At 39.5% G+C, this 27,015-nt stretch overlaps 1 protein-coding gene across 7 annotated transcripts in view; it reads left to right on the forward strand.

Moving 5' to 3' along the window:
* The window catches only part of Nr2c2 (nuclear receptor subfamily 2, group C, member 2), an 81,641-nt gene that overhangs the window by 12,039 nt on the left and 42,587 nt on the right, over positions 1–27,015 (forward strand). For 4 of the 7 annotated variants that reach the window (XM_006505902.2, XM_017321518.1, XM_006505904.3 and 1 more), the window contains exon 2: positions 1,826–1,909. The exons of the other annotated variants lie outside the window; for them this stretch is intronic. In XM_006505902.2, coding sequence (XP_006505965.1) covers positions 1,850–1,909 — 60 coding nt within the window. In that variant the 5' untranslated portion in view covers positions 1,826–1,849. The remainder of the gene's footprint in view (positions 1–1,825; positions 1,910–27,015) is intronic. 7 annotated transcript variants of the gene reach the window in all.

The raw sequence follows: 27,015 nt of genomic DNA on the forward strand, positions 1-27,015 counted from the left end.
TGCAAGTCTAGACCTCATACATGTAGCTGTGTGTTACGACTTACTTGTCTGAATATCTCAAATGTTGCTTTCCTTTCTTTTTCTGTTTCTCTAAGTTGGAACCAAATCATAGCAAGGACAAAATAAATAAATAAGTAACAAAAAAATTTAGACAAAAACCAGTGTTCGTTCCCTCTTGGATTTTTTTTTTTTTTTTTTTTTTTAAGAAACAAAAAGTTTTAGCTACTTACAAAAAAACAAAAAACAAAAAACAAAAGCAAGCAAGCAAGCAGACTGGTAGTATAGCTTACTGGTAGAATGTGCTTAGCATGTGATAGGCTCTAGATTTGTTCCTTAGCCCCATTATACACTGAAAGAAAAGACTTCAGAGTAAGAAGATGACTAACCCCTATAGCTCATGCCTGGCCATATTATATGGAGGTGACTCACTGATATCTGTGACCTGGTATCGTGTCCCTGTTGATGCAGTATCTGTACTTACAGGTTCTAGGTCTTTTTATGTTGTCAACCAGTTTCACACTCCATTCACCACTCATCATTTATGCAGTGAAACAATCTAAATGGAAATTAATAGAAGTGGCTACCTAATAATGGGTAGAAGAATACAGAAAATGGCCACAGTTAAAAAGCTTGGAGATCTGAGCCTCATAAGTAGGAATGCCATAGAAAGGTACGTTGTGAAACTATTCATTGTATAATAGTCCAAGCAAGCAAATGAACTAGTTGTGCATCTGTGTATATTACACATAGATATATTGTACAGTAACACTGAACAGTTTTTATGTACAAATTCAAAGATAATTCTGATAGAGCTTGTTTTCCTGTTTTGCCTGGGACCTATCCAGATAATGAATTGTCCCAAATAAACCCTGGCTTTTGAAAAGTGTCTAGGGAATACTCATGGAGCTGTCTTGTTTGTGCCCAGAAGAGATAGAGGGTCAGCAGTGAATGTGTTTAAGTGACTCTGACCTAGGAGGCTATCAGGCTTTTTGGTCTTCCTCAAATTTTACAAATGATAGCATCAATATATTTTTTTCTATTAGTAGAAAGCTAGGGACACACACACACACTCACTCTCTCTCTCACTCTCTCTCTCTCTCTCTCTCTCTCTCTCTCTCTCTCTCTCCTTCAATCCCAACATTTGGGAGGCAGAGGCAGGTGTTGGATCTCTGTGTGTTTGAGGCTAATCTGGTTTACAAAGCAAGTTCCAAGCCTGCTAGAGCTTCACAGTGAGACTCTGTCTCAAATATATATTAATAGATACATATTAGTAAATTGATGGGTACCTTGTCTTGTTAGCATATTCTTTTTTTGTTGTTAGCATATTCTTGTTCTCTCTTTGTTAGTGTATTGTTTGTCTTCCAGCCTGTAAATGAGGTGTGTAATCTGAGCATGGTTTTGCTTCTCATATTGCCACTAGTAATAAAAGTTTAGTGATAGCAATCTAGCAAGCTAGTATTCTGTCCAAAGTTGACGGTTTTCTCAGATAGCCACCATTTTACTCAGTGTACTGTGACTAAGAGCTATCCAAAAAGGTATGTGAAGTTTCCACCTCTTTGAGAGGTTAAACCAAGAAGATCTTATAAGTCCCTTATTCCTTTGCATTTATATCTGCCAAGAGAAATTTACCAATTTGAAATGTTTCTACAAAAAGTTGGTACATTAATTTTATGGCATATCTAGATATGATTACCCTGCTGGCTTTGTTTCCTTTAGAAGGCATGGTCCTTGTAAGATAGTATCAAAGATGAATTCTGATGAGTGATAATTTTCAAGTAGCCTGGCTTTCCACACCTGATAGAAGTTGCTGCATTTTTCCAAACAGGTTCTCTAATGATCTTGCTTCACCATGGCTACAAATATGGAGGGGCTGGTTCAGCACAGAGTGGGGACCCAGCAGGTGGCTGAGGTGAGTGACAGGGGCTAGCACAATAGCTGGCACCCTTGCTTTTGAAAGGGTAGAAATCAGTATGCTCTGTGGTTTTCAAAACAGTCCCAAAGAAGTCAGCACATGATTCAAATCCAAAGCAGGATGCTGACACTAAATACAAATGACAAAAGCAGCTGTGAGTAGGTTTTTCTGCATGGGTAGGATGGGTGTGTACAATAAGATGACTTGAAATTTTATCTCAGTCTCAAGTCAACAAATCTGATTTTTATTGTGCAGTAATTTTAATTCTAAGGCTGTGTCTTGGTTTCTTATATACTTGTTATTGCACAATGGTAGATCAGATTGTTTAACCACTTGCAACTGTCTACAGTACTGAAATACAGGGGTGCTTACCACACCCAATTAAGGAGTACCAGTAAGTGTAACTGTGTGCACTTAGATGGGCCTTCAATGACAAGCATTTTTCAGACAGGCCTAGGTAAGTATAGTGAGAAATTTTGTGACAGATTCTAGAGGGGTTAACATGAGAAATTTAGGAAAAGGGATCGAGGCATAAAACAGCTTGGTACCTGTAGGCAGCATGATGTGTAGAGGGGATATAGTCAGGACCAGACCTTGAAAAGTGTCATTACTCTTATCATCACTGATAATATTCAGTAAACCAGACCCTATGCAAGGATAACTCTGATAACCTTTTGAGGTTGGTTACTATTACCATTTTATAGATGAGAAGCCATGCCAAAAACAAAACAAAACAAACAAAACAAAACAAAACAAAAAAAACCAAACCATGTTGTTAGCCAAGAAATTATTGTAGCAGAAATGGGATTCTGACCTAGGTCTTTGTACTTTTTATAAACTTCGCTGGTTTACACTACAACTATGTATTCTACCCTTAGAAGAAATGAAGATTTGCATTTTTAAATTATATTTCTGAAACAAAGACAATTTTACCAAAGAATGGATATTCAAAGAAAAGACATGTGTAAATGTATGTGTGCTTTGCCTGAATTTGTGTTTGTGCACCATATGTGTACAGTGCCTACAGAGGTCAAAAGAGGTATTGGATCCTCTGGAACTAGTGTTACAATGGTTATGAACTGCTGTGTGGGTGCTAAGAATTGAATCCCAGTCCTTTGAAAGAGCAGCCAGTGCTTTTAACCATTGAGCCATTTCTCCAGCCCCTAGAAATATATTTTTAAATATATATATTAGAACTATGAAAATGATGAGGCTTAACTGCTTGTATTGTTTTAATTCATGACAGAAATAATTACCTTGATAATAATTTGTTGGTTTTTCAAGTATTCAGTTTTATTTTCACTTACTAAGGATTTCTGATTTGATAAGTATGCACACAGTCCTAAAAGCCCATCATGAATTCTTTAAGAGAAGAAAAGAACATTAATATCAATTTCATGTGTACATTCATTGAGTCATACATATAAACTAGCTAAAGTTTATTTCTAGGTACCATTCCTAGCCTCATAGTCCCTCTTAGATCTGTGGAGAAAGTCTAAATCTTAACAACCTTCATTGCTCTTTTATCATCGGGGCTTATATATCTTTATTGCATAAAACTTATAGTTTCCATGTAGTGGAGTGTTTACAAATTGAGCTCTCTCTTGCTCTGAAACAGCAGTCACTACTAGCAAGGACATATTCTCAAAGGGGAGAAAGCAGTCATTCCTCCAGTGTCAGATTTCTGAGTCTTGGATTGTCCAAGTTTTATGACTTAAATTTACTTCTCTGCTCTCTTAGGAACTAGACATATACATTTCCATATCCTTGTCAAAAGTAGTGTGTGTGTGTGTGTGTGTGTGTGTGTGTGTGTGTGTATCGCATGACTTTAGACCAGCATTACTATAGACTTGAAGCAGCAAATATATTAGGCTCCTGAGCCAGGTCTGCTTCACCCTGTTCCTTACTCCTATATCTTAATATCTTAATTTGCTTTCTGCTTATAAAAATGTCTTTGCCCTGTTAGTTCTTAACTTATGAAGTATAAACAGTGTCTTTTTTTTTCTTTAAGAACTCTTTCTTTGATATAAAACTATAGAGTTTTGAGTCTTGTGATTCCTTATGGTAACTCTCCATTATATAGACTTTTAAATTTTTTTAAATATATTTTTATGATTATGAGTATTTTGCCTGACATGAGTTCAGATGCCTCATTCCCACATATAAAAAGCAGCAGGATGTGGCAGTGAATATCTATAATTCTAGCAACAGTAAGTTGACTTAGAGGGGTATTCTGAGATCTTGATGGCTAGGCAATCTAGCAGAATCCGTGAGCTCTAGGTTTAGTAAAAGGCTATCACAAAAAATAACAAAGACTAATGTTGGTGTCTGGGAGATGATTGAGTTTCAAAGTTATTGGGGATGGGGGCTGTGGTAAAAATACTCTTGACAACAGCCCCTTAAAGCTGTGTGGTGGTTTGAATGGGAAATGTCCCCATCCACTCATGTATTTGAACTCTTGGTTCCTGGGTGATGATGGTGCTGGTGAGGTGGTGCAGTCTTGGAGTGGGCTTTGAGAGTTTGTCTCTTCCATTTCCTGTTCAATCTCTGTGTTTTTAGTTGAAGTCGTGATCTGTCATTTTTTCCTCCAGCTGCCTGCTCTAACACCTATCCAACTATTATTATCCAACTATTATCTCTCTGGATCTATAAACCAAAGTAAACTTTCTTCTTTAAGTTGCCTTTGTTCATGGTATTTGTCCTAGTTAGGGTATCTCTTACTGTGATGAAATACCACGAACAAAAAGCAAGTTGGGGAGGAAATGGTTTGTCTGCCTTATCCTTCCAGATCATAATCCATCACTAGAGGAAATCAGACAGGAACTCAACTAAGAAGGGTTGGAATCTTGGGGCAGGAGCTGATCCAGAAGCCATAGAGAGGAGTTGCTAGCTGGCCTGCTCAGCCTGTCCTTCTTATTGAACCCAGGACAACCAGACCAGGAATGGCACCACCCACAATAGGCTGGGCCTTCCTCCATTGAATGCTAATTGAGAAAATGCCTCCATCTTATGGAGGCATTTCCTCAACTTGAGGCTTCTTTCTCTGGGATGACTCTAGCTTGTATCATGTTAACACACAAAACCAGCCAGGACAGTACTTTATCCTAGTAACAACAGAAAAGTACCTAATATAGGAAGGAAGGCTTTATTTTGGTTCACGGTTGGAGGTCTAGAATGTTATGGCATGGAAGACATAAGACAGCAAGAGCTTGAAGCAAATTGCAACCACTGTTAGGAAACCGACAGTCCTGGGTGGTTGTACTCAGCTCACTTTCTCTTTTTAATACAGTTCAGGATGACAGACCACAGAATAGTATCCATAGTGGGCCTATCTTTCATTTAACTCAGTAAGATAATCCAGAGCTGGATAAATGTCTCAAAAGGTAAGAGAACTTGTTTTTTGCAGAGGATTCAGGTTCAGTTTCTACCACCCATGTGGTGGCCCACAACCTTCTACAGCATCAGTTCCAGGGATTGAATAACCTCTTCCAACTTCTGTGGGGACCAGGCATGCATGTGGTGTATAGTTATATATAGGTAGGCAAACATTTATATAAAATAAAAATAAATAAATCTGAGGAGGGGAGGGAACTGGGCATGATGGTATATACCTTTAATCCCAGCACTAGGGAAACAGAAGCAGATCTCTTGTAAGTTGGAGGTCAGCTTGATCCACATTAGGAGTTCCAGGCCAGCCAAAGCTACATAGTGAGACTTTAACTTCAAAATAAAACAGGATAAGCCCCTACAGTTGTACATAGAGGCCCATCTCCTAGGTGATTCTGGTTTGAAAGCTGACAATTGAGATTACCATAGTGGATTAGAGTACTTTTTACACAAGCAATAAGACCTAAGTTTAAATTTCAAGTAGCCATGTAAAAGTTGGGCATGGCAGCCTCATACCTTTAACCTCAGCACTTTGAGGGATGTAGATGGAAGGATTGGCGAGGCATTCTGGCCACTGGCCTAGCTCTAGGATCAGTGTAATACTATCAAGGGAAAATAGGGTGAAGAGTGGACACCTGATAATCCTTCTCATACTTCTGCATACAGAGACATGGATGTACACCTATACACACCTGTGTACATCACACACACAAAGTAGGGATCGAGGACAGTGCCTTAGTGTTAGGTTTTTTTGCTCTGAAGAGACACCATGAGCATGACAACTCTTACAAAGAAAAACATTTACTTGAGACTGTCGTACAGTTTCAGAGGTTCATTATCTTCATGGCAAGAAGCATGGTGGCATGTGGGCAAGCAGGAAAAGAATGCCACACTAGGCATGGCTTGAGCATATGAGACCTCAAAGCCCACTCCCCTAAGTAACACACCTCCAATAAGACCATATCTCCTAATAGTACCACTTCCTAATGGCCCGTGGGGACCATTTTTATTCAAACTACCACATTTGGTGCAAAATGCAGTTAGTCTAACCTCAAAAATCCCCATAGTCTGTATACACACACACACACACACACACACACACACACACACACACACACACATTATCAGCATTTAAAAGTCTGTTCAAAGTTCCTTTTGAGACTCATACAGTCTCTTAACTGTAATCCCTTACAAAATCAAAATCAAAAAGCAGATCACATACTTCCTATATATAATGGCACAGGATATATATTACCATTCCAAATAGAAGGTGATACTGGACCAAAGCAAGTCTCTAAACCAGCTAGGCAAACTTCAGACTCTGCATCTTCATGTCAAAGCCTTTCAGATCTCCAATTCCTTTGTGCTTTGTTTTCTGCAACATATTTCTCTTTCTTGGGCTGGTTCCACTCCTGTTAGCAACTATTCTCAGCAGGTATTCCACGACACTGGCATGTCCAACATCTTGGGGTCTTCAAGGCAATCTAGGCTTCACCTTCGTAGCTTCACACAATGGCTTCTCTCTGACACATACCTGGCTTCAGCTGCTTTCCTTGGTCTACAAGGGGGATCCCATAATCCCTTTCTTTTACCCTTGACTCTAAAGCCAGAACCATGTAGCTGAAGCTGCCAAGTTCTGCTGCTTACTGGGGCTGGAATACAGCCCTCTTGTTCTATTATATCTTCCAGCTTTCTGTTTTTCATGGTTTCCTTCACTGTGTAAGTTTGGCTGTCCTGGAACATTCTCTGTAGACCAGGCTGGCCTTGAATTCTGAAATCTGTGTCTGCTTTCCCAGTGTTGGGGTTAAAGTTTTGTGCTACTGTACCCAGCCATAGACTTCTTAAATTCCTTTCACAAACTGAAAGCTTAGCTGGGTTGGATCTTTGTCACCACTCTCTTTTATTCCATTTAACATCAGGCTTTTCTTTAATCTTCTTGAGCACAGGACTTAGCTCTATTCCACTTCCTGGTGCCCCTTTTCTTCTCAAATTGTACATTTTATAGTTTTCTTGTTTGGCTTACTCCTTTTCATTATAAATTTGCATGAGGGTGAACACTAATAACTACACCACAGAGTTGATACTAAACTGTTTTGAGATTTCCTCTGCCAAATCAATAAATCAACTTTTCACTCCAGCCTCACAACTCTTCAGTTTAGCCTCAGGCAGATTTTTTTGGACAAAAAAGAAGAAAGCAGCCACATTCTTCACCAAAATATCACAAGAACAGTTTCCATTCCACATATTAATCTTTGTTTCCTCGGAACCTCTTTAGCCAGGCCCCCCACCAGAGTGTTTTGATGCTCAGAACACTCAGCCTCACCATCTTCCATGTTCTTACTAGTGTGGCCCACTAAGCAGTGCTTAAAGCATTTCTTAACCCAAAGTCCAAATTCCTCCAAACAAAAGCATGGTCAGACCAATGGCAGCAATACCCAAGTGCCTGGTACGAATTTGTCTTACTTAGGGTTTCTGTTGCTGTCATGAAACATTATGACCAAAAAGCACACTGGGGAGGAAAGGACTTAGTCAGCTTATACGTCCACAGCACTGTCCATCATTGAAGTCAGGACAGGAACTCAAACAGGACAGGATCCTTGAGGCAGAAGATGAAGAAGAGGCCATGATGGGATTCTGCTTACTGGCTTGCTCCTCATGGATTGCTCAAGTTGCTTTTATACAGAACCCAGGACCATCAGCCCAGGAATGGCACCATCCACAGTGGACTGAGTCCACCCTCATTTATTACTAATTGAGAACATGCCTTATAGTTGGATCTCATGGAGGTATTACTTCAACTGAAGCTTATTTTTCTCTGATGACTCTAGATTGTGTCAAGTTGACACAAAACCAGTAAGTTTAGGAGGAGTCTTAGGGTTTTACTGCTGTGAACAGATACTATGACCAAGGCAAGTCTTATAAAGGACAACATTTAATTAGGACTGGCTTATAGGTTCAGAGATTCAGTCCAATATCATCAAGGTGGGAACATGGCAGTGTCCAGGCAGGCATGGTGGAGGAGGGAGTTGCTTAGAGTTCTACATCTTCATCTGAGGGCTGCTAGCAGAATACTTGCTTCCAGGCAGCTAGGATGAGGATCTTAAAGCCCACACCCACAATGGCACGCCAACTCCAACAGGACCACACCTTCTAATAGTGTTACTCCCTGGACCAAACATATACAAACCATCACAGGAGGAGAAGCCATTAAGAAAACATGGGATATCAACCCCTGGCTTCTACATGTGCATATAACAATAGTAACTTCTTTATATTGAGGCACCACTCATTCAAGACTAATACAAAATTAATTTCTTAGGAGGACAAAATAGGGTATCGGGCTCATATTTTGAATTTCCTAAGTAGCAGCTTTCAAACTGTTTAAAACATTCAAAAACAGGCTGGAGAGATGGCTTAGTGGTTAAATGCACTTGCTTCTGGCTTTGGCTCCCAGTGCCCATATATTGGTTTGAAACCATTCATAACTCCAGCTCTAAGGGATCCTATTCTCATCTCCAAGGGTATCAGTCATGCAGGTGATGTACAAAAAACATAAAAATAAATGTAAGTCAATAAAATGGTATCAGTTAAACTAATAAACTATGTAAATTACCTCAGATCACTTTTGTTAATATTTAGGAGAACTCACAATATCAATAACTTAAACTATCCACCTACCATGTCCCAGCTCTTCCCAGGAAGGATACCTAGTTAGTTCTAAGTAATCCAGGTATGTACCTGTGAGAGATTATGATGTTAACTAGAGCTGAATTTATTAGAAATGTTATCATGAACATTCATCAGGCACTTAAAATTATCATCTACAGCAAGTTTTTATGAGCCTTAAATGAGAAAGACCGTTTTCTACATGTAGGTAAATACTCATACATAAAAATAAAAATTAAAAAAAAACTTTTTAAAAGTTAAAGATGCAGGCCAAGGAGATTGCTGTTATTAAAATACTTGCAGTGCAATCACAAGCACTTGAATTTGTATATCCAACATGTGTGTAAAAAGCTGGGCACAGTGTGAATTCTCATATTTTTAGTGGTAGAGAGATGGAGACAGGAGGATCATGGGTGCTTGTTTGCCAGAAAGTCTAGGTGAATCTGGGGGCACCAGGTTCAGTGAGAGGACCTTGACTCAAAACTAGGTGGAAAAACCATTGAGTTAGACACCATTGACCTTTGGCTACACATGCACACTACCCCCATGTGCCCGATTGGCATACAAGAATTAAAAATGGATAACAACCTCAAATATCCTTTCTATGCTTAAAATCTTAAAGATCTTTTCCAGATTGGAAACCTAAACCTAGGTATATATTTTAAACATATATTTTAAATATGTATGCTAATAGCTGCAGAACTGACTATCTCATGAGAACAAAACCGCACTTTGGTGACTTAGCTTGATCCTCCAATTGGTTTAAAAAAGAAACCTCTGAATACTGAAGTGAGTGTTGATTTAAACTTACTCTATTGTCCATTAGAAATCTGAAACATTTTCAGTGTGGAAGGTCTTCATTTTTCCCTTAGAGTTTAAGTTATGGGGCCAAACAATGACATCTTGAAGTAGCTTCTGATTCACACTTTGGAATTCCTTCAACTTCATCTTCGCTATTGCTTCAGTACCAGTAAGTAAACTTCTCTTTCAGAGCCTCTACGGTGAGGATGACTTGATTGGTAGCATTGACTGGCGTGAGTTTTACTTATCACTTCTCAGGTCTCTGATATATATGGAGTATTGGTTTGTCTTTGTGGTGTTCTTAGCCAAAGTTTTTCCATCTTTGGCCTTTTGCTCTCTTTACTTTTTAAAACAGAACAATAGGAGATACATTTTGCTGTTTTCCCAATGAAGGAGTAGGTAGGTAGGGGACAGTGAGGGAAGGAAGTGACACTGCAGTAACAGATGTTTTAGCAGAATCTAAGTCACCAGCACTGAGATTTTTGTTGTTTCTGCAGGTACACAATGGTGGCTGTCTGAGCTCAAGGCCAGATATTGTCAGTACAAAGATTTTATGTAGAGCTTCCTTTTTTGCAGCTGTTGCAGTCTTCAGCAGAGGGACCCTTTTAAACAACTTTGGAAAGGAAATCTGATTGTCATGACTATCTTAAAGAAAGGTCGTCCTTAAAGGGGTGGATTTGCTCCAGCCTCTATCCTGAGTCTGTTCCTGGCATCCAAAATCCTCAAAAGATGCCACCATATCCTCTTCTGGGTGGCTGGGATTCTATTCTGTCATATGGTTAGGACGCTGAAACTGAACTTGTGGACACCAAATCAGAGAGAAGTTAGTACCTTAGTTTTTGTTGTTGTTGTTGTTTGTTTGTTTGTTTGTTTGTTTTACACAGTATTTCAAGATTAACCATAAGGCTTTCTAGACCCATGTGCCACCTGCATGCTGACTCTTAACTTGTTGGAAAACCATCCTTATCAGGCTTAGTTCAACCAAGTATTTAGATGGTAAGTCTTTTGGTTTGCATTTCAGGTCCTTCCAACATGCATAGCAGCACATAGCCCATAAAGCATTCTGCTGAGTGGCAACTTGTGCCCTTTCCTCTAGTGATTTTTCTCATTGTTTGTTTGTTTGTTTATTTTGGTTTTTCGAGACAGGGTTTCTCTGTATAGCCCTGGCTGTCCTGGAACTCACTTTGTAGACCAGGCTGGCCTCGAACTCAAGAAATCTACCTGCCTCTGGCTCCCAAGTGCTGGGATTAAAGGCCACCACGCCCGGTTCCTCACAGTTTTTTTTTTTAATATTTTTTATTAGATATTTTCCTCATTTACATTTCCAATGCTATCCCAAAAGTCCCCCATACCCTCCCCCCCACTCCCCTACCCACCTATGCCTACTTATTGGCCCTGGCGTTCCCCTGTCCTGAGGCATATAAAGTTTGCACAACCAATGGGCCTCTCTTTCCACTGATGGCCATCTTCTGATACATATGCAGCTAGAGACAGGAGCTCCGGGGAGAACTGGTTAGTTCATATTGTTGTTCCACCTATAGGGTTGCAGATCCCTTTAGCTCCTTGGGTACTTTCTCTAGCTGCTCCATTGGCGGCCCTGTGATCCATCCAATAGCTGACTGTGAGCATCCACTTCTGTGTTTGCTAGGCCCCGGCATAGTCTCACAAGAGACAGCTATATATATCAGGGTCCTTTCGATAAAATCTTGCTTGTGTATGCAATGGTGTCAGCGTTTGGGGGCTGATTATGGGATGGATCCCTGGATGTGGCAGACTCTAGATGGTCCATCCTTTTGTCTCAGCTCCAAACTTTGACTCTGTAATTCTTTCCATGGGTGTTTTGTTCCCAATTCTAAGAAGGGGCAAAGTATCCACACTTTGGTCTTCATTCTTCTTGAGATTCATGTGTTTCGCAAACTGTATCTTATATCTTGGGTATTCTAAGTTTCTGGACTAATATCCACTTATCAATGAGTACATATCATGTGAGGTTTTTTTTGTGATTGGGTTACCTCACTCAGGATGATGCCCTCCAGGTCCATCCATTTGCCTAGAAATTTCATAAATTCATTCTTTTTAATAGCTGAGTAGTACTCCATTGTGTAAATATACAACATTTTCTGTATCCATTCCTCTGTTGAGGGACATATGGGTTCTTTCCAGCTTCTGGCTATTATAAATAAGGCTGCTATGAACATAGTGGGGCATGTGTCTTTCTTACCAGTTGGAACATCTTCTGGATATATGCCCAGGAGAGGTATTGCAGGATTCTCTGGTAGTACTATGTCCAATTTCCTGAGGAACCGCCAGACTGATTTCCAGAGTGGTTGTACAAGCTTGCAATCCCACCCAAAATGGAGGAGTGTTCCTCTTTATCCACATCCTCTCCAGCATCTGCTGTCACCTGAATTTTTGATCTTAGCCATTCTGACTGGTGTGAGATGGAATCTCAGGGTTGTTTTGATTTGTATTTCCCTGATGATTAAGGATGCTGAACATTTTTTCAGGTGCTTCTCAGCCATTCTGTAATCCTCAGGTGAGAATTCTTTGTTTAGCTCTGAGCCCCATTTTTTTTTCTTTCATTTTTTTTTTATTACGTATTTTCCTCAATTACATTTCCAATGCTATCCCAAAAGTCCCCCATACCCTCCCCCCCACTCCCCTACCTACCCATTCCCACTTTTTGGCCCTGGTGTTCCCCTGTACTGGGGCATATAAAGTTTGCGTGTCCAATGGGCCTCTCTTTCCAGTGATGGCCTACTAGGCCATCTTTTGATACATATGCAGCTAGAGTCAAGAGCTCCGGGGTACTGGTTAGTTCATATTGTTGTTCCATCTATAGGGTTGCAGATCCCTTTAGCTCCTTGAATACTTTCTCTAGCTCCTCCATTGGGAGCCCTGTGATCCATCCATTAGCTAACTGTGAGCATCCACTTCTGTGTTTGCTAGGCCCCGGCATAGTCTCACAAGAGACAGCTATATCAGGGTCCTTTGAGCAAACGCTTGCTAGTGTATGCAATGGTGTCATCGTTTGGAGGCTAATAATGGGATGGATCCCTGGATATGGTAGTCTCTAGATTGTCCATCCTTTTGTCTCAGCTCCAAACTTTGTCTCTGTAACTCCTTCCATGGGTGATTGTTTCCAACTCTAAGAAGGGGCAAAGTATCCACACTTTGGTCTTTGTTCTTCTTCAGTTTCATGTGTTTTACAAATTGTCTCTTATATCTCGGGTATACTAAATTTCTGGGCTAATATCCACTTATCAGTGAGTACATATAATTTGAGTTCTTTTTTGATTGTGTTACCTCACTCAGGATGATGCCCTCCAGGTCCAACCATTTGCCTAGGAATTTCATAAATTCATTCTTTTTAATAGCTGAGTAGTACTCCATTGTGTAAATGTACCACAATTTTTGTATCCATTCCTCCGTTGAGGGGCATCTGGGTTCTTTCCAGCTTCTGGCTATTATAAATAAGGCTGCTATGAACATAGTGGAGCATGTGTCCTTTTACCGGTTGGGACATCTTCTGGATATATGCCCAGGAGAGATATTGCGTGATCCTCCAGTAGTACTATGTCCAATTTTCTGAGGAACCGCCAGACTGATTTCCAGAGTGGTTGTACAAGCTTGCAATCCCACCAACAATGAAGGAGTGTTCCTCTTTCTCCACATCCTCGCCAGCATCTGCTGTCACCTGAATTTTTGATCTTAGCCATTCTGACTGGTGTGAGGTGGAATCTCAGGGTTGTTTTGATTTGCATTTCTCTGATGATTAAGGATGTTGAACATTTTGTCAGGTGCTTCTCTGCCATTCGGTATTCCTCAGGTGAGAATTCTTTGTTCAGTTCTGAGCCCCATTTTTTTAATAAGGTTATTTGATTTTATGGAGTCTACCTTCTTGAGTTCTTTATATATATTGGATATTAGTCCCCTGTCCGATTTGGGATAGGTAAAGATCCTTTCCCAATCTGTTGGTGGTCTTTTTGTCTTATTGACGGTGTCTTTTGCCTTGCAGAAGCTTTGCAATTTTATGAGGTCCCATTTATCGATTCTCGATCTTACAGCACAAGCCATTGCTGTTCTATTCAGGAATTTTTCCCCTGTACCCATATCTTCGAGGCTTTTCCCTACTTTCTCCTCTATAAGTTTCAGTGTCTCTGGTTTTATGTGGAGATCCTTAATCCACTTAGATTTGACCTTAGTACAAGGAGATAGGAATGGATCAATTCGAAATCTTCTACATGATAACAGCCAGTTGTGCCAGCACCATTTGTTGAAAATGCTGTCTTTTTTCCACTGGATGGTTTTAGCTCCCTTGTCAAAGATCAAGTGACCATAGGTGTGTGGGTTCATCTCTGGGTCTTCAATTCTATTCCATTGGTTTACTTGTCTGTCACTATACCAGTACCATGCAGTTTTTATCACAATTGCTCTGTAGTACAGCTTTAGGTCAGGCATGGTGATTCCACTAGAGGTTCTTTTATCCTTGAGAAGTTTTTTTGCTATCCTAGGTTTTTCGTTATTCCAGATGAATTTGCAGATTGCTCTTTCTAATTTGTTGAAGAATTGAGTTGGAATTTTGATGGGGATTGCATTGAATCTGTAGAGCCATTTTTACTATATTAATCCTGCCAATCCATGAGCATGAGAGATCTTTCCATCTTCTGATCTTCTTTAATTTCTTTCTTCAGAGACTTGAAGTTCTTATTATACAGATCTTTCACTTCCTTAGTTGGAATCATGCCAAGGTATTTTATATTATTTGTGACTATTGAGAAGGGTGTTGTTTCCCTAATTTCTTTCTCAGCCTGTTTATTCTTTGTGTACAGAAAGGCCATTGACTTGTTTGAGTTAATTTTATATCCAGCTAGTTCATTGAAGCTGTTTATCAGGCTTAGGAGTTCTCTGGTGCAATTTTTAGGGTCACTTAGATATACTATCATATCATCTGCAAAAAGTGATATTTTGACTTCTTCCTTTCCAATTTGTATCCCCTTGATCTCCTTTTGTTATCGAATTGCTCTGGCTAGCACTTCAAGTACAATGTTGAATAGGTAGGGAGAGAGTGGCCATCCTTGTCTAATCCCTGATTTTAGTGGGATTGCTTCCAGCTTCTCACCATTTACTTTGATGTTGGCTACTGGTTTGCTGTAGATTGCTTTTATCATGTTTAGGTATGGGCCTTGAATTCCTGATCTTTCCAAGACTCTTATCATGAATGGGTGTTGGATTTTGTCAAATGCTTTCTCTGTGTCTAACGAGATGGTCATGTGGTTTTTGTCTTTGAGTTTGTTTACATAATGTATTATGTTGACAGATTTCTGTATATTAAACCATTCCTGCGTCCCTGGAATAAAACCTACTTGGTCAGGATGGATGATTGTTTTAATGTGTTCTTGGATTCGGTTACCAAGAATTTTATTGAGTATTTTTGCATTGATATTCATAAGGGAAATTGGTCTGAAGTTCTCTATCTTTGTTGGATCTTTCTCTGGTTTAGGTATCAGAGTAATTGTGCCTTCAAAGAATGAATTGGGTAGAGTACCTTCTGCTTCTATTTTGTGGAATAGTTTGTGCAGAACTGGAATTAGATCTTCTATGAAGGTCTGATAGAACTCTGCACTAAACCCATCTGGTCTTGGGCTTTTTTTGGTTGGGAGACTATGAATGACTGCTTCTATTTCTTTAGGGGATATGGGACTGTTTAGATCATTAACTTGATCCTGATTTAACTTTGGTACCTGGTATCTGTCTTGAAATTTGCCCATTTCATCCAGGTTTTCTAGTTTTGTTGAGTATAGCCTTTTGTAGCAGGATCTGATGGCATTTTGAATTTCTTCAGAATTTGTTGTTATGTTTCCTTTTTCATTCCTGATTTTGTTAATTAGGATTCTGTCCCTGTGCCCTCTAGTGAGTCTGGCTAAGGGTTTATCTATTTTATTGATTTTTCTCAAAGGATCAGCTCCTGGTTTGGTTGATTCTTTGAATAGTTCTTCTTGTTTCCACTTGGTTGATTTCCCCCCTGAGTTTGATTATTTCCTGCTGTCTACTCCTCTTGGGTGAATTTGCTTCCTTTTTTTCTAGAGCTTTTAGGTGTGTTGTCAAGCTGCTAGTGTGTGCTCTCTCTAGTTTCTTTTTAGAGGCACTCAGAGCTATGAGTTTTCCTCTTAGAAATGCTTTCATTGTGTCCCATAAGTTTGGGTATGTTGTGGCTTCATTTTCATTAAACTCTAAAAAGTTTTTAATTTCTTTCTTTATTTCTTCCTTGACCAAGGTATCATTGAGAAGAGTGTTGTTCAGTTTCCACGTGAATGTTGGCTTTCTATTATTTATGTTGTTATTGAACATTAGCCTTAATCCATGGTGATCTGATAGGATGCATGGGACAATTTCAATATTTTTGTATCTGTTGAGGCCTGTTTTGTGACCAATTATATGGTCAATTTTGGAGAAGGTAACATGTGGTGCTGAGAAGAAGGTATATCCTTTTGTTTTAGGATAAAATGTTCTGTAGATATCTGTTAAATCCATTTGTTTCATAATTTCTGTTAGTTTCACTGTGTCCCTGTTTAGTTTCTGTTTCCACGGTCTGTCCAGTGATGAAAGTGGTGTGTTGAAGTCTCCCACTATTATTGTGTGAAGTGAAATGTGTGCTTTGAGCTTTACTAAAGTTTCTTTAATGAATGTGGCTGCCCTTGCATTTGGAACGTAGATATTCAGAATTGAGAGTTCCTCTTGGAGGATTTTACCTTTGATGAGTATGAAGTGTCCCTCCTTGTCTTTTTTGATGACTTTGGGTTGAAAGTCGATTTTATTAGATATAGAATAGCTACTCCATCTTGTTTCTTCAGACCATTTGCTTGGAAAACTGTTTTCCAGCCTTTCACTCTGAGGTAGTATCTGTCTTTTTCCCTGAGATGGGTTTCCTGTAAGCAGCAAAATGTTGGGTCCTGTTTGTGTAGCCAGTCTGTTAGTCTATGTCTTTTTTTGGGGGAATTGAGTCCATTGATATTAAGAGATATTAAGGAAAAGTAATTGTTTCTTCCTATTATTTTTGTTGTTAGAGTTGGCATTCTGTTCTTGTGGCTGTCTTCTTTTTGGTTTGTTGAAGGATCATTTTCTTGCTTTTTCTAGGGCGTGGTTTCCATCCTTGTATTGTTTTTGTTTTTTTTTTTTTTTCCTGTTATTATCCTTTGAAGGGCTGGATTCATGGAAAGGTAATGTGTGAATTTGGTTTTGTCATGGAATACTTTGGTTTCTCCGTCTATGGTACTTAAGAGTTTGGCTGTGCATAATAGCCTGGGCTAGCATTTGTGTTCTCTTAGTGTCTGTATAACATCTGTCCAGGATCTTCTGGCTTTCATAGTCTCTGGTGAAAAGTCTGGTGTAATTCTGATAGGTCTGCCTTTATATGTTACTTGACCTTTTTCCCTTACTGCTTTTAATATTCTATCTTTATTTAGTGCATTTGTTCTGACTATTATGTGTCGGGAGAAATTTCTTTCCTGATCCAGTCTATTTGGAGTTCTGTAGGCTTCTTGTATGTTCATGGGCATCTCTTTCTTTAGGTTTTTTTTTTTTTTTCCTTTTCTTTTTCTTTCCATTTTTTATTAGGTATTTAGCTCATTTACATTTCCAATGCTATACCAAAAGTCCCCCATACCCACCCACCCCCACTCCCCTACCCGCCCACTCCCCCTTTTTGGCCCTGGCGTTCCCCTGTTCTGGGGCAAGTTTTCTTTTATTATTTTGTTGAAGATATTAGCTGGCCCTTTAAGTTGAAAATCTTCATTATTATCAACTCCTATTATCCCTAGGTTTGGTCTTCTTATTGTGTCCTGGATTTCCTGGATGTTTTGAGTTAGGAACTTTTTGCATTTTGCATTTTCTTTGATTGTTGTGCCCATGTTCTCAATGGAATCTTCTGCACCTGAGATTCTCTCTTCCATTTCTTGTATTCTGTTGCTGATGCTCGCATCTATGGTTCCAGATCTCTTTCCTAGGGTTTCTATCTCCAGCGTTGCCTTGCTTTGGGTTTTCTTTATTGTGTCTACTTCCCTTTTTAGTTCTAGTATGGTTTTGTTCATTTCCATCACCTGTTTGGATGTGTTTTCCTGTTTTTCTTTAAGGACTTCTACCTGTTTGGTTGTGTTTTCCTGCTTTTCTTTAAAGGCCTGTAACTCTTTAGCAGTGCTCTCCTGTAATTCTTTAAGTGACTTATGAAAGTCCTTCTTGATGTCCTCTATCATCATCATGAGAAATGTTTTTAAATCTGGGTCTAGCTTTTCGGGTGTTGGGGTGCCCAGGACAGGGTGAGGTGGGAGTGCTGCATTCTGATGATGGTGAGTGGTCTTGGTTTCTGTTAGTAACATTCTTACGTTTGCCTTTCGCCATCTGGTAATCTCTGGAGTTAGTTGTTATAGTTGTCTCTGGTTAGAGCTTGTTCCTCAGGTGATTATGTTAGCCTCTATCAGCAGACTTGGGAGACTAGCTCTCTCCTGAGTTTCAGTGGTCAGAGCACTCTCTGCAGGGAAGCTCTCCTCTTGCAGGGAAGGTGCCCAGGTATCTGGCGTTCGAATCTGCCTCATGGCAGAACTTGTGTTCCACCTACCAGAGGTAGTTCTAAGATCACTTGGAGACTCCTCTAGGGACCTTGGGGGTGTCCGATGACGCCGCGCCCAAGGTGACCCGGTGCTGGCGCTGACCAGAGGGACTTGTGACCCTGGTCAGGCCCAGTTTTCTGTTTCCCTAATTAATGCTGTCTCAGGTCCTGCACAATTGGATTGGAACAGAAGTAGTGTTCCACTCACCAGAGGTCCTAAGATCCTGTGGAGAGTCCTCCGGGGACCTTGGGGGTATCCGGCAACTCTGCGCCCAAGGTGACCCGGTGCTGCACCGACAGGAAGGGACTTGTCCATAGTTTGTTGTTGTTTTTATTTATTTTTTTTTTTTATTTTATTTTTTTTTTTTTTAAAGAAAAGAAAAAACCTTTATTGGAGTGGAGAAAGCGTACTTGAGTCACAACACTCATGTGGCCATTAGAGGACAACTTGTTTTGATTCTATTCCATTCTTCCATCATGTGGGTTTGGGGAATTGACCTCAGGTCAATCAGGCTTAACTGTAAGTGTTTTACCTACTGGTAATCTTGCTGGCCCTGGTTGGTTGAGTTTGGAAACAGGAACACACTCTTTAGTCCTGGCAATCCTAGAACTCACTGTTTGAGGATGGCCTCAAAATCACAAAGATCTATCAGCCTCTGCCTCTGTACTGGAATTAAAGATGTGCCCTACTACCCTTGGCCTCCTGAAATTTTTTTTTTAATTGAGCAGTCTTCCCTTACTAATTTCTTTGGCTTTTTGAGACAGGGTTTCTCTGTGTAGCCCTGCCTGTCCTGAAACTTACTTTTTTAGACCAGGCTGGCCTTGACCTCAGAGATCCTATTGCCTCTGCTGGGATTAAAGCTATGTGCCACTATGATGAGATAAATTTTTTGAGACAGGTCTTACTCTGGCAACTTTTGGCTGGAACTTACTTTATAGACAGGTCTCTAACTCATAGCGATCTGTCTGCCTCTACCTCCCACATGCTTAGAGTCTGACTTTTTTAAAAAAGTCCTTGCTCAGTGATGTTTTTGTCTTCTTGTCCTCAGATGTAGGATGATGGGCAGGCTCATGGCCACTGCACCCGGCCTTTTGTGTGGTGCTGTGAATTGAACTCCAATCCTAATGCTTATGTGGCAAGTACTTTATCCATTGAGCCATCTTGCCAGCCACTTAACTAATTCTTAGCTCAGATTTTTTTCTCTTTTGCTTTTGTCTTACTATACTTTTATGGCTAGATGTCTACTATATTACTGAATCAAAGTGATAATAGCAAGTATCCTTCTTTACCTAACCCTCATTTTAAATAGACGGGTTTGAGACAATTGTATGAGCTTTTATTCCTTATTAGATTAGGTACATTTTCTTAATGTAGTTCTAGTTGGAATAAAAATGATGAACTTAGTAGATGTTGAGTTTTATCAAGCATTTGTCAGAGCCTGGTAGGATGACCATGTATCTCTCTTTTTGAGTCAGTTAATATGGTAAGCTAGACTGACTTTGCTGTTGAATTCCACAGTTAAACTGAACTTGACATGACCTTTGTACTTACACATTTTATTTGCATCTGTGTCTATGGATTTGATTACCTTTTTTCTTAAGTTCTGGTGTTCGTATTGCTAGCCTAATAATGCTAGATCTTGAGAGATGGTCCTTCATTTTCTGTCCTTTGATAGTTTATATGGCAATGGAATTGGTGCTTCTATAATACTCACAGAATTTGTCTGTAAAACTTGTAGAGCTTGAAGGAATTTTTAAGTGCCTTCTAAAAATAATTATTTGTCTAATTTAAGATTTATTGGCACATAGTTATTGAGAATAACATTATAGTTTAAAGTTTCAAGCATCACTAGTTATACCTCCCTCCTTTCTGTGTAATGTGTCTTTTTTTTTCTTTTTTTTTTAAATTGTTTTTATTTCATCTATGTTGGTGTTTTGCCTGCATGTGTCTGTGTGAGAGAGTCAGGTCTCCTGGAACTGTAGTTAGAGACAGTTGTGAGCTGCCCTGTGGGAGATGGAAATTGAACTTGGGTTTTCTCAAAGAGCAAGTGGGTCTCTTAATCACTGAGCCATCTCTCCAACCCTTCTCTCTCTCTCTCTCTCTCTCTCTCTCTCTCTCTCTCTCTCTCTCTCTCTCTTTAATGAAGATATTTGACAAGTACCTATATGTGTATAGTAATTCTGCCTACACTCACTACCTCTTTTGGAAAAATCCTTTTTAGAATTTTATAAGTACCTTTAAAAATATTTTGTCTATTTTATTTGTTTTAAGGTTTATTAGCACATTATTGTTGAGAATAACATTATTGTATATTTTATTCCTGTTTTAGTTTTTATGTCAACTTGATACAAGCTAGAGTCATTTTGGAAGAAGGAACCTCAGCTGAGAAAATACCCTTACCAGAATGGTCTGTGGGCAAGCCTATGAGGCATTTTCTTGATGATTGATGTGAGAGGACCAAGCTCACTGTGGGTGCCACCCCTGGGCCTGGGTGCTATAAGAAAGCAAGCTGAGCAAGCCATGAGAAGCAAGGCAGTAAGAAGTTTCTCCATGGCCTCTGCTTCAGTTCTGACTTCAGGTTTCTGCCTTCAGTTCCTAACCCTGACTTCCCTTAGTGATGGACTGTTTCCTGGAAGTGTAAGATAAAATAAATGCTGTCTTCCTCAAGTTGCTTTTGGTTATGATATTTATCACAGCAGTAGAATCCTTAATTAAGATAATCCCCCTCCTTGCCACCATGTGGTCATGGCTGTGGCAAGTCCATTGGTGTTTGGGTAACTTGCCAGTGGCTACACCATTGAAAACAGTGACTTCCTTCCCTAGCACCTATCCCCTGCTGGTAGCTCTCTGGGGGAAGTGCCAGGAACTGGTGAGCACTTTCTTCCCTTGGACAAGTAACTATAGCTGCTATGAGTTTGTAAGTGCAAAATCATGCTTAGAGAGACTTTCACAGCTTTTTTTTCCACCACCATCTGCCTTTTTCTCAATGTTCCCTGAACCTTGAAAGGAGCACTATAGATGTTTTCTTGAGGGCTGAGCATTCAACACTTTTTCACAGTATCCTGATCAGCCACTGTTCACTACAAAAATAAGCATTTGACCAAAGGTGGAATGGAGGGCAGATCAATCTAAAGGTATAGCCTTAAATATTTAGGATGCAATTTGAATAATAAATTGTGTTCTAAAGTGTTTATGTCATTTTATATTCCTGTTAGGAGTGTAGGAGACTTCAAGTTGCACTAAACTCTTTTTTTTTTTTTTTTTTTTTTTTTTGGTTTTTCGAGACAGGGTTTCTCTGTATAGCCCTGGCTGTCCTGGAACTCACTTTGTAGACCAGACTGGCCTCGAACTCAGAAATCCTCCTGCCTCTGGCTCCCGAGTGCTGGGATTAAAGGCGTGTGCCACCACGCCTGGCACACTGAACTCTTTATATGATCAGTATTTGCAATATGAGACCTTGTGACTGATGTGTAGCAGCAAATGTGTGCCACCTGCTTCTGACACTGATACAAGCATCTTGTGATTACTTGCCAGACATATAGTATCTTTGATAAAGTGTCTATTCAAATCCTTTGCCTATTTTTGAGTTGCTCTTTTACTATGTTTTAAGAGGTTTTTTTCATTGCTATTGGTTATTAGTTTGTTGGTTTTTGAGACAGGGTTCAATGTGTAGCCCTAGCTAGCTTTAAGATCTACCTTCTTCTTCCTCCTGGAACCTGGTCTTAAACTTGTGTGCCACTATGAATAATAGCTCCAATTATGTGTTCTTCATCAAAAATGAATTTTGGAGATATCTTCTCCCAAAATTTTGGCTGAATTAAAAAAACAAAAAGAACCAAAAACCTTACATGTGTGTATATGTGTGTGTACACACACCTAAGAGTACACTTGCCATAGCACAAGGACAACCCATGGGAGTCAGGGAGTCAGTTCTCTTCACCAGCTAGGTCGTGGAAGTGAACTCGGTTGTCAGGCTTAGCAAGTACCTGTACCTGCTGATCATCTTACCAGCCCCTGTATTTATCTTTGAATTTTCTTGACATGTCTTAAAGAGCAAAAGCTTTTTATTTTAATGACTTTTAATTTATTGATTTATTTTATGTTTTTGATTTTATATCTAAAATTCTTACCTAACCCAAGGCCACAGAATCTTCTCTCCTTGGAAGTTTTATAATTCTAGAATTTACATTAGTGATCTTTACATTTTAGCCTTCGTTACAATACAACCAGCATGTGATGTATTTAGGGTCACTTCTTTGACATTTTAGTTTGGTGTGTTAACTTCTAGCCTTCCCTGTATTCGTGGGAGGGCTATATTCATCTATAATTTAGAAGCCTCCAGGTTTTCTTGTTAGGGTGTTACTTTATTTTAATTGTCATAGGAGTGGAGCCCAGGGCCTATGTGTATGCCAGGTAAGTGTTGTACCACTGAGCTACACCTCAAGCTCCAGAAACATAAAGTTTTTAAGTTCACCATAAGTGTATGCCCCACTGATCAACAGGATCAGTCAGTTAAATTGGTGGTAGTTTTTAGTGACTTCAGATGCAAACACTGATTCTCCTTGTTGGGCTGTAATGGTGCATGGGTTGGATCTGTGTTTGTCCACTCCATTGTGATATATCATTTAGGTTGTTTTTCAAAATCTCTTAGATATAAATGGTGCTGTAAAGAACTTCTTTGTATGCTTCCTTGGGCTCACATGTAGAAATATTTCTCTAGACTAAAAATAGAATTGGTAAATTCAGAGCTATGAGAGTCAAATTGGATCTTCTGAGTTTTTATTATTGATATTTCTTTAAAATAATTATGTAGCTTTACATGCAATAAGTAGATAGACCAGAAGTTACCATATTGAGCATTGCGGTCCATTTCCTTCACATCCATTGTCCTCTTTATATATTGGCATTTTTTTTGCATCTCTTTATTATCCAGAAATGATATTAATAGAAAAATATAAACATTTATATATAAATATATATTATACTTACATTCAGGAGAATCAAAAGGAAAGGAGTTTAGTTTTAATGCATGTGTCATGTTAGTCAGGTGTAGATACCACACAGCTGATGGGATAGGAGAGCTCAGCTGCATGCACATCCTTACATAAGCTGTGACTTAAGGGCAATAAGAAAAAGAAATGGATACTGTAGAGCTAAGAAAACTGATGTTAGAAAAAGTGAGACTAGACTTGTGATATGAGAACTGAGAGGACCAGAGGAGTTGTCAGAAGGGAGAAAATGAGGAAGCTTGGTGTCCTTGCATAAGAGTTGTAATTTATGTATTCCAAAATAATGCCTGTGCTGTGTCTTGGCACAAAGAAATACTACTCTTTCATAGGGAGTACCGGTATCCTGAATTTTCACTGCATTTGAGGTATATGGTTAGTGCCCAATCCTTTAAAAAGATTTGGGAAATTGTACCTTTTGTACTTGTCATTTAGAAAATTAGAAATTAGGAACTGAAACTACTTTGCTAACAAAAATATCAGAAATGGAGCAGCAGCTGCTGCTGCTGCTGGTGGTGGTTAAGGACATCTTCCTTGATCCTAAGATAATACTATACTTGATCCCCTCCAAGAAATAAGAATAAGAATGCTGCAAATAGATTATAGTTTGTTTCTTAACTACTTCATATAAACCTTTCAATGAAGCAAGGAGGCATTGAGCTCAGTTTTTACAAGTAAGCCAAGATTTAGAATAATCAATGAATGGGCCCAAAGCTTCCTACACGGGACCCATGACACTTTGGATGGTTTTGATAGACTAATCTCACCAGGATAGTTCTGTGTAGCTTTGTAGGTAAAGAAACAGCCTAGTTTTTAAAAGTCTTCAGAGGCAACTCTTTAATAGTTGAGAGAACAGAATACTTTTATACCTTATCCTAATAAATTTCTTGCTTCTTAGATGGGCTACAAGACAAGCTTTTTTTAAAAAAAAAACAAAAAACATCTATTTTAGACTTGTGAAAAGTAAGATTGTTCAAAGTACCAAACTTTAGCACTATATGTGGTCTTGGAGGGTAACCTTTATTGGAAGTTCTTTAATTAGAAGAAAATCAGATATAAGATGGCTACCACTTGCATTCCATTACCTACCTCCTCCACCCCAATTATGGTTGCTTTTATCCTCTGTGAGTTTATTATCTACAGGTCTAGCCCTTTTCCACATAAAAGGTAAGGCTTGACGTATAATGAGTACTTAAATTTTGCTTGTTGGGCTAGGCATAGTAATGTACTTCTAGCACTTAAGAGCAGCTAAGTTTGAGGCCAGCACAATCTTACATAGTTTCAGACCAACCAAAAAGAACTGTGTACTGAGACCTGTCTCAAACAGTAAGATAGAATTTGCTTATTGGATGAATAGATTTTTTTTGCCTTTTTAAAAAAAAAAAGACTTTATTTATGTATGTAAGTACACTGTTGCTATCTTCAGACACACCAGAAGAGGGAATTGGATCCCATTACAGATGGTTGTGAGCTACCATGTGGTTGCTGGGAATTGAACTCAGAACCTCTAGAAGAGCAGCCAGTGCTCTTAACTGCTGAACCATCTCACCAGCCCTGGCCTTTTAAAATGTACATTTATTCAATTGTGCCTACAGTGTGTGTACTACTTTGTGTTTCCATAATGCCATTTAACAGAATATTCTATCTACAGCTTGCTATATAGACTGCAAGAACCTAATTTTCATAACTGTCTTACATTGTATAAAGTGAACATAGCATACCTTATCAACCCATTACATAGTGTGAGGGATTTATAGTTATTCTAACCTTTCTCTGTTATAAATTGTAAGAGATAACTCTTTTTTTTTTTTTTTACTTTTTTTTTCCATTTTTTATTAGGTATTTAGCTCATTTACATTTCCAATGCTATACCAAAAGTCCCCCATACCCACCCACCCCCACTCCCCTACCCACCCACTCCCCCTTTTTGGCCCTGGTGTTCCCCTGTACTGGGGCATATAAAGTTTGTGTGTCCAATGGGCCTCTCTTTCCAGTGATGGCCTACTAGGCCATCTTTTGATACATATGCAGCTAGAGTCAAGAGCTCCGGGGTACTGCTTAGTTCATAATGTTGTTCCACCTATAGGGTTGCAGTTCCCTTTAGCTCCTTGGCTACTTTCTCTAGCTCCTCCATTGGGAGCCCTGTGATCCATCCATTAGCTGACTATGAGCATCCACTTCTGTGTTTGCTAGGCCCCGGCATAGTCTCACAAGAGACAGCTACATCTGGGTCCTTTCGATAAAATCTTGCTAGTATATGCAATGGTGTCAGCGTTTGGATGCTGATTATGGGGTGGATCCCTGGATATGGCAGTCTCTACATGGTCCATCCTTTCATCTCAGCTCCAAACTTTGTCTTTGTAACTCCTTCCATGGGTGTTTTGTTCCCAATTCTAAGGAGGGGCATAGTGTCCACACTTCAGTCTTCATTCTTCTTGAGTTTCATGTGTTTAGCAAATTGTATCTTATATCTTGGGTATCCTAAGATTGGGGCTAATATCCACTTATCAGTGAGTACATATTGTGTGAGTTCCTTTGTGAATGTGTTACCTCACTCAGGATGATGCCCTCCAGGTCCATCCATTTGCCTAGGAATTTCATAAATTCGTTCTTTTTAATAGCTGAGTAGTACTCCATTGTATAGATGTACCACATTTTCTGTATCCATTCCTCTGTGGAGGGGCATCTGGGTTCTTTCCAGCTTCTGGCTATTATAAATAAGGCTGCTATGAACATAGTGGAGCATGTGTCCTTCTTACCAGTTGGGGCATCTTCTGGATATATGCCCAGGAGAGGTATTGCTGGATCCTCCGGTAGTACTATGTCCAATTTTCTGAGGAACCGCCAGACTGATTTCCAGGGTGGTTGTACAAGCCTGCAATCCCACCAACAATGGAGGAGTGTTCCTCCTACTTAAAGAGTATTAGGTTATGTGGAGGTGGACAGATAGACAGGAAGATTGAGATAAATGTTGCATAAAATGAGGCAGAGCCACACTAGAGAGCCAGTCTAATGGCTTGAGTATCTGATGGGCTGCCACTTTTCATGGAACTATAGGTATCTGGCTGGTGGTGATGGGCTCTTTCCCACCAGACCCTTAATGAGGAGACCCTTTCTATTTCTTAGAAAGATAATTCAGGATAAAGCCATTTGTGTGTGGTTGATCACATCAGTAGGCTCATGAGGTCAAAGCATGAAGAGATTTTTGTGCAGAGCCCTCTGGTCTTCAGAAGTTTGGTCTTGTAGCTTTTTGCTTCTCCATATCCCTCTTTCCTTTCACAGACACTTATTGGCTATTGCCAGTGAGTTCTTGGAACTGTAACTAGTTGTTGATGGAAGGACTTTCAATCCACTTTTTCTAAAAAGAGCCTTCATCTTCCTGAAATGTTCTTTTGAAATAGTATCTGAGTCCTAAAATCTGAGGAATGCATGGGCGTTTAACTTACATTGCTTTAAATCAGTACACATACAAGTGGAAAAGGGGTTTTGTTTGTTTTGTTTCCCTGAGGCCAAGCTGGCTCTAGAACATACTATGTAGCCAAGGATGCCCTAGAACTTTTGATATCCCTATGTTTACCTCTCCAAGTGCTGGGACCATGAGCCTTTGTTACCATGCCTGGTTTATGTAGTGCTGAGG

Source organism: Mus musculus, chromosome 6, assembly GCF_000001635.26.
Source record: "Mus musculus strain C57BL/6J chromosome 6, GRCm38.p6 C57BL/6J".
NCBI lineage: Eukaryota > Metazoa > Chordata > Mammalia > Rodentia > Muridae > Mus > Mus musculus.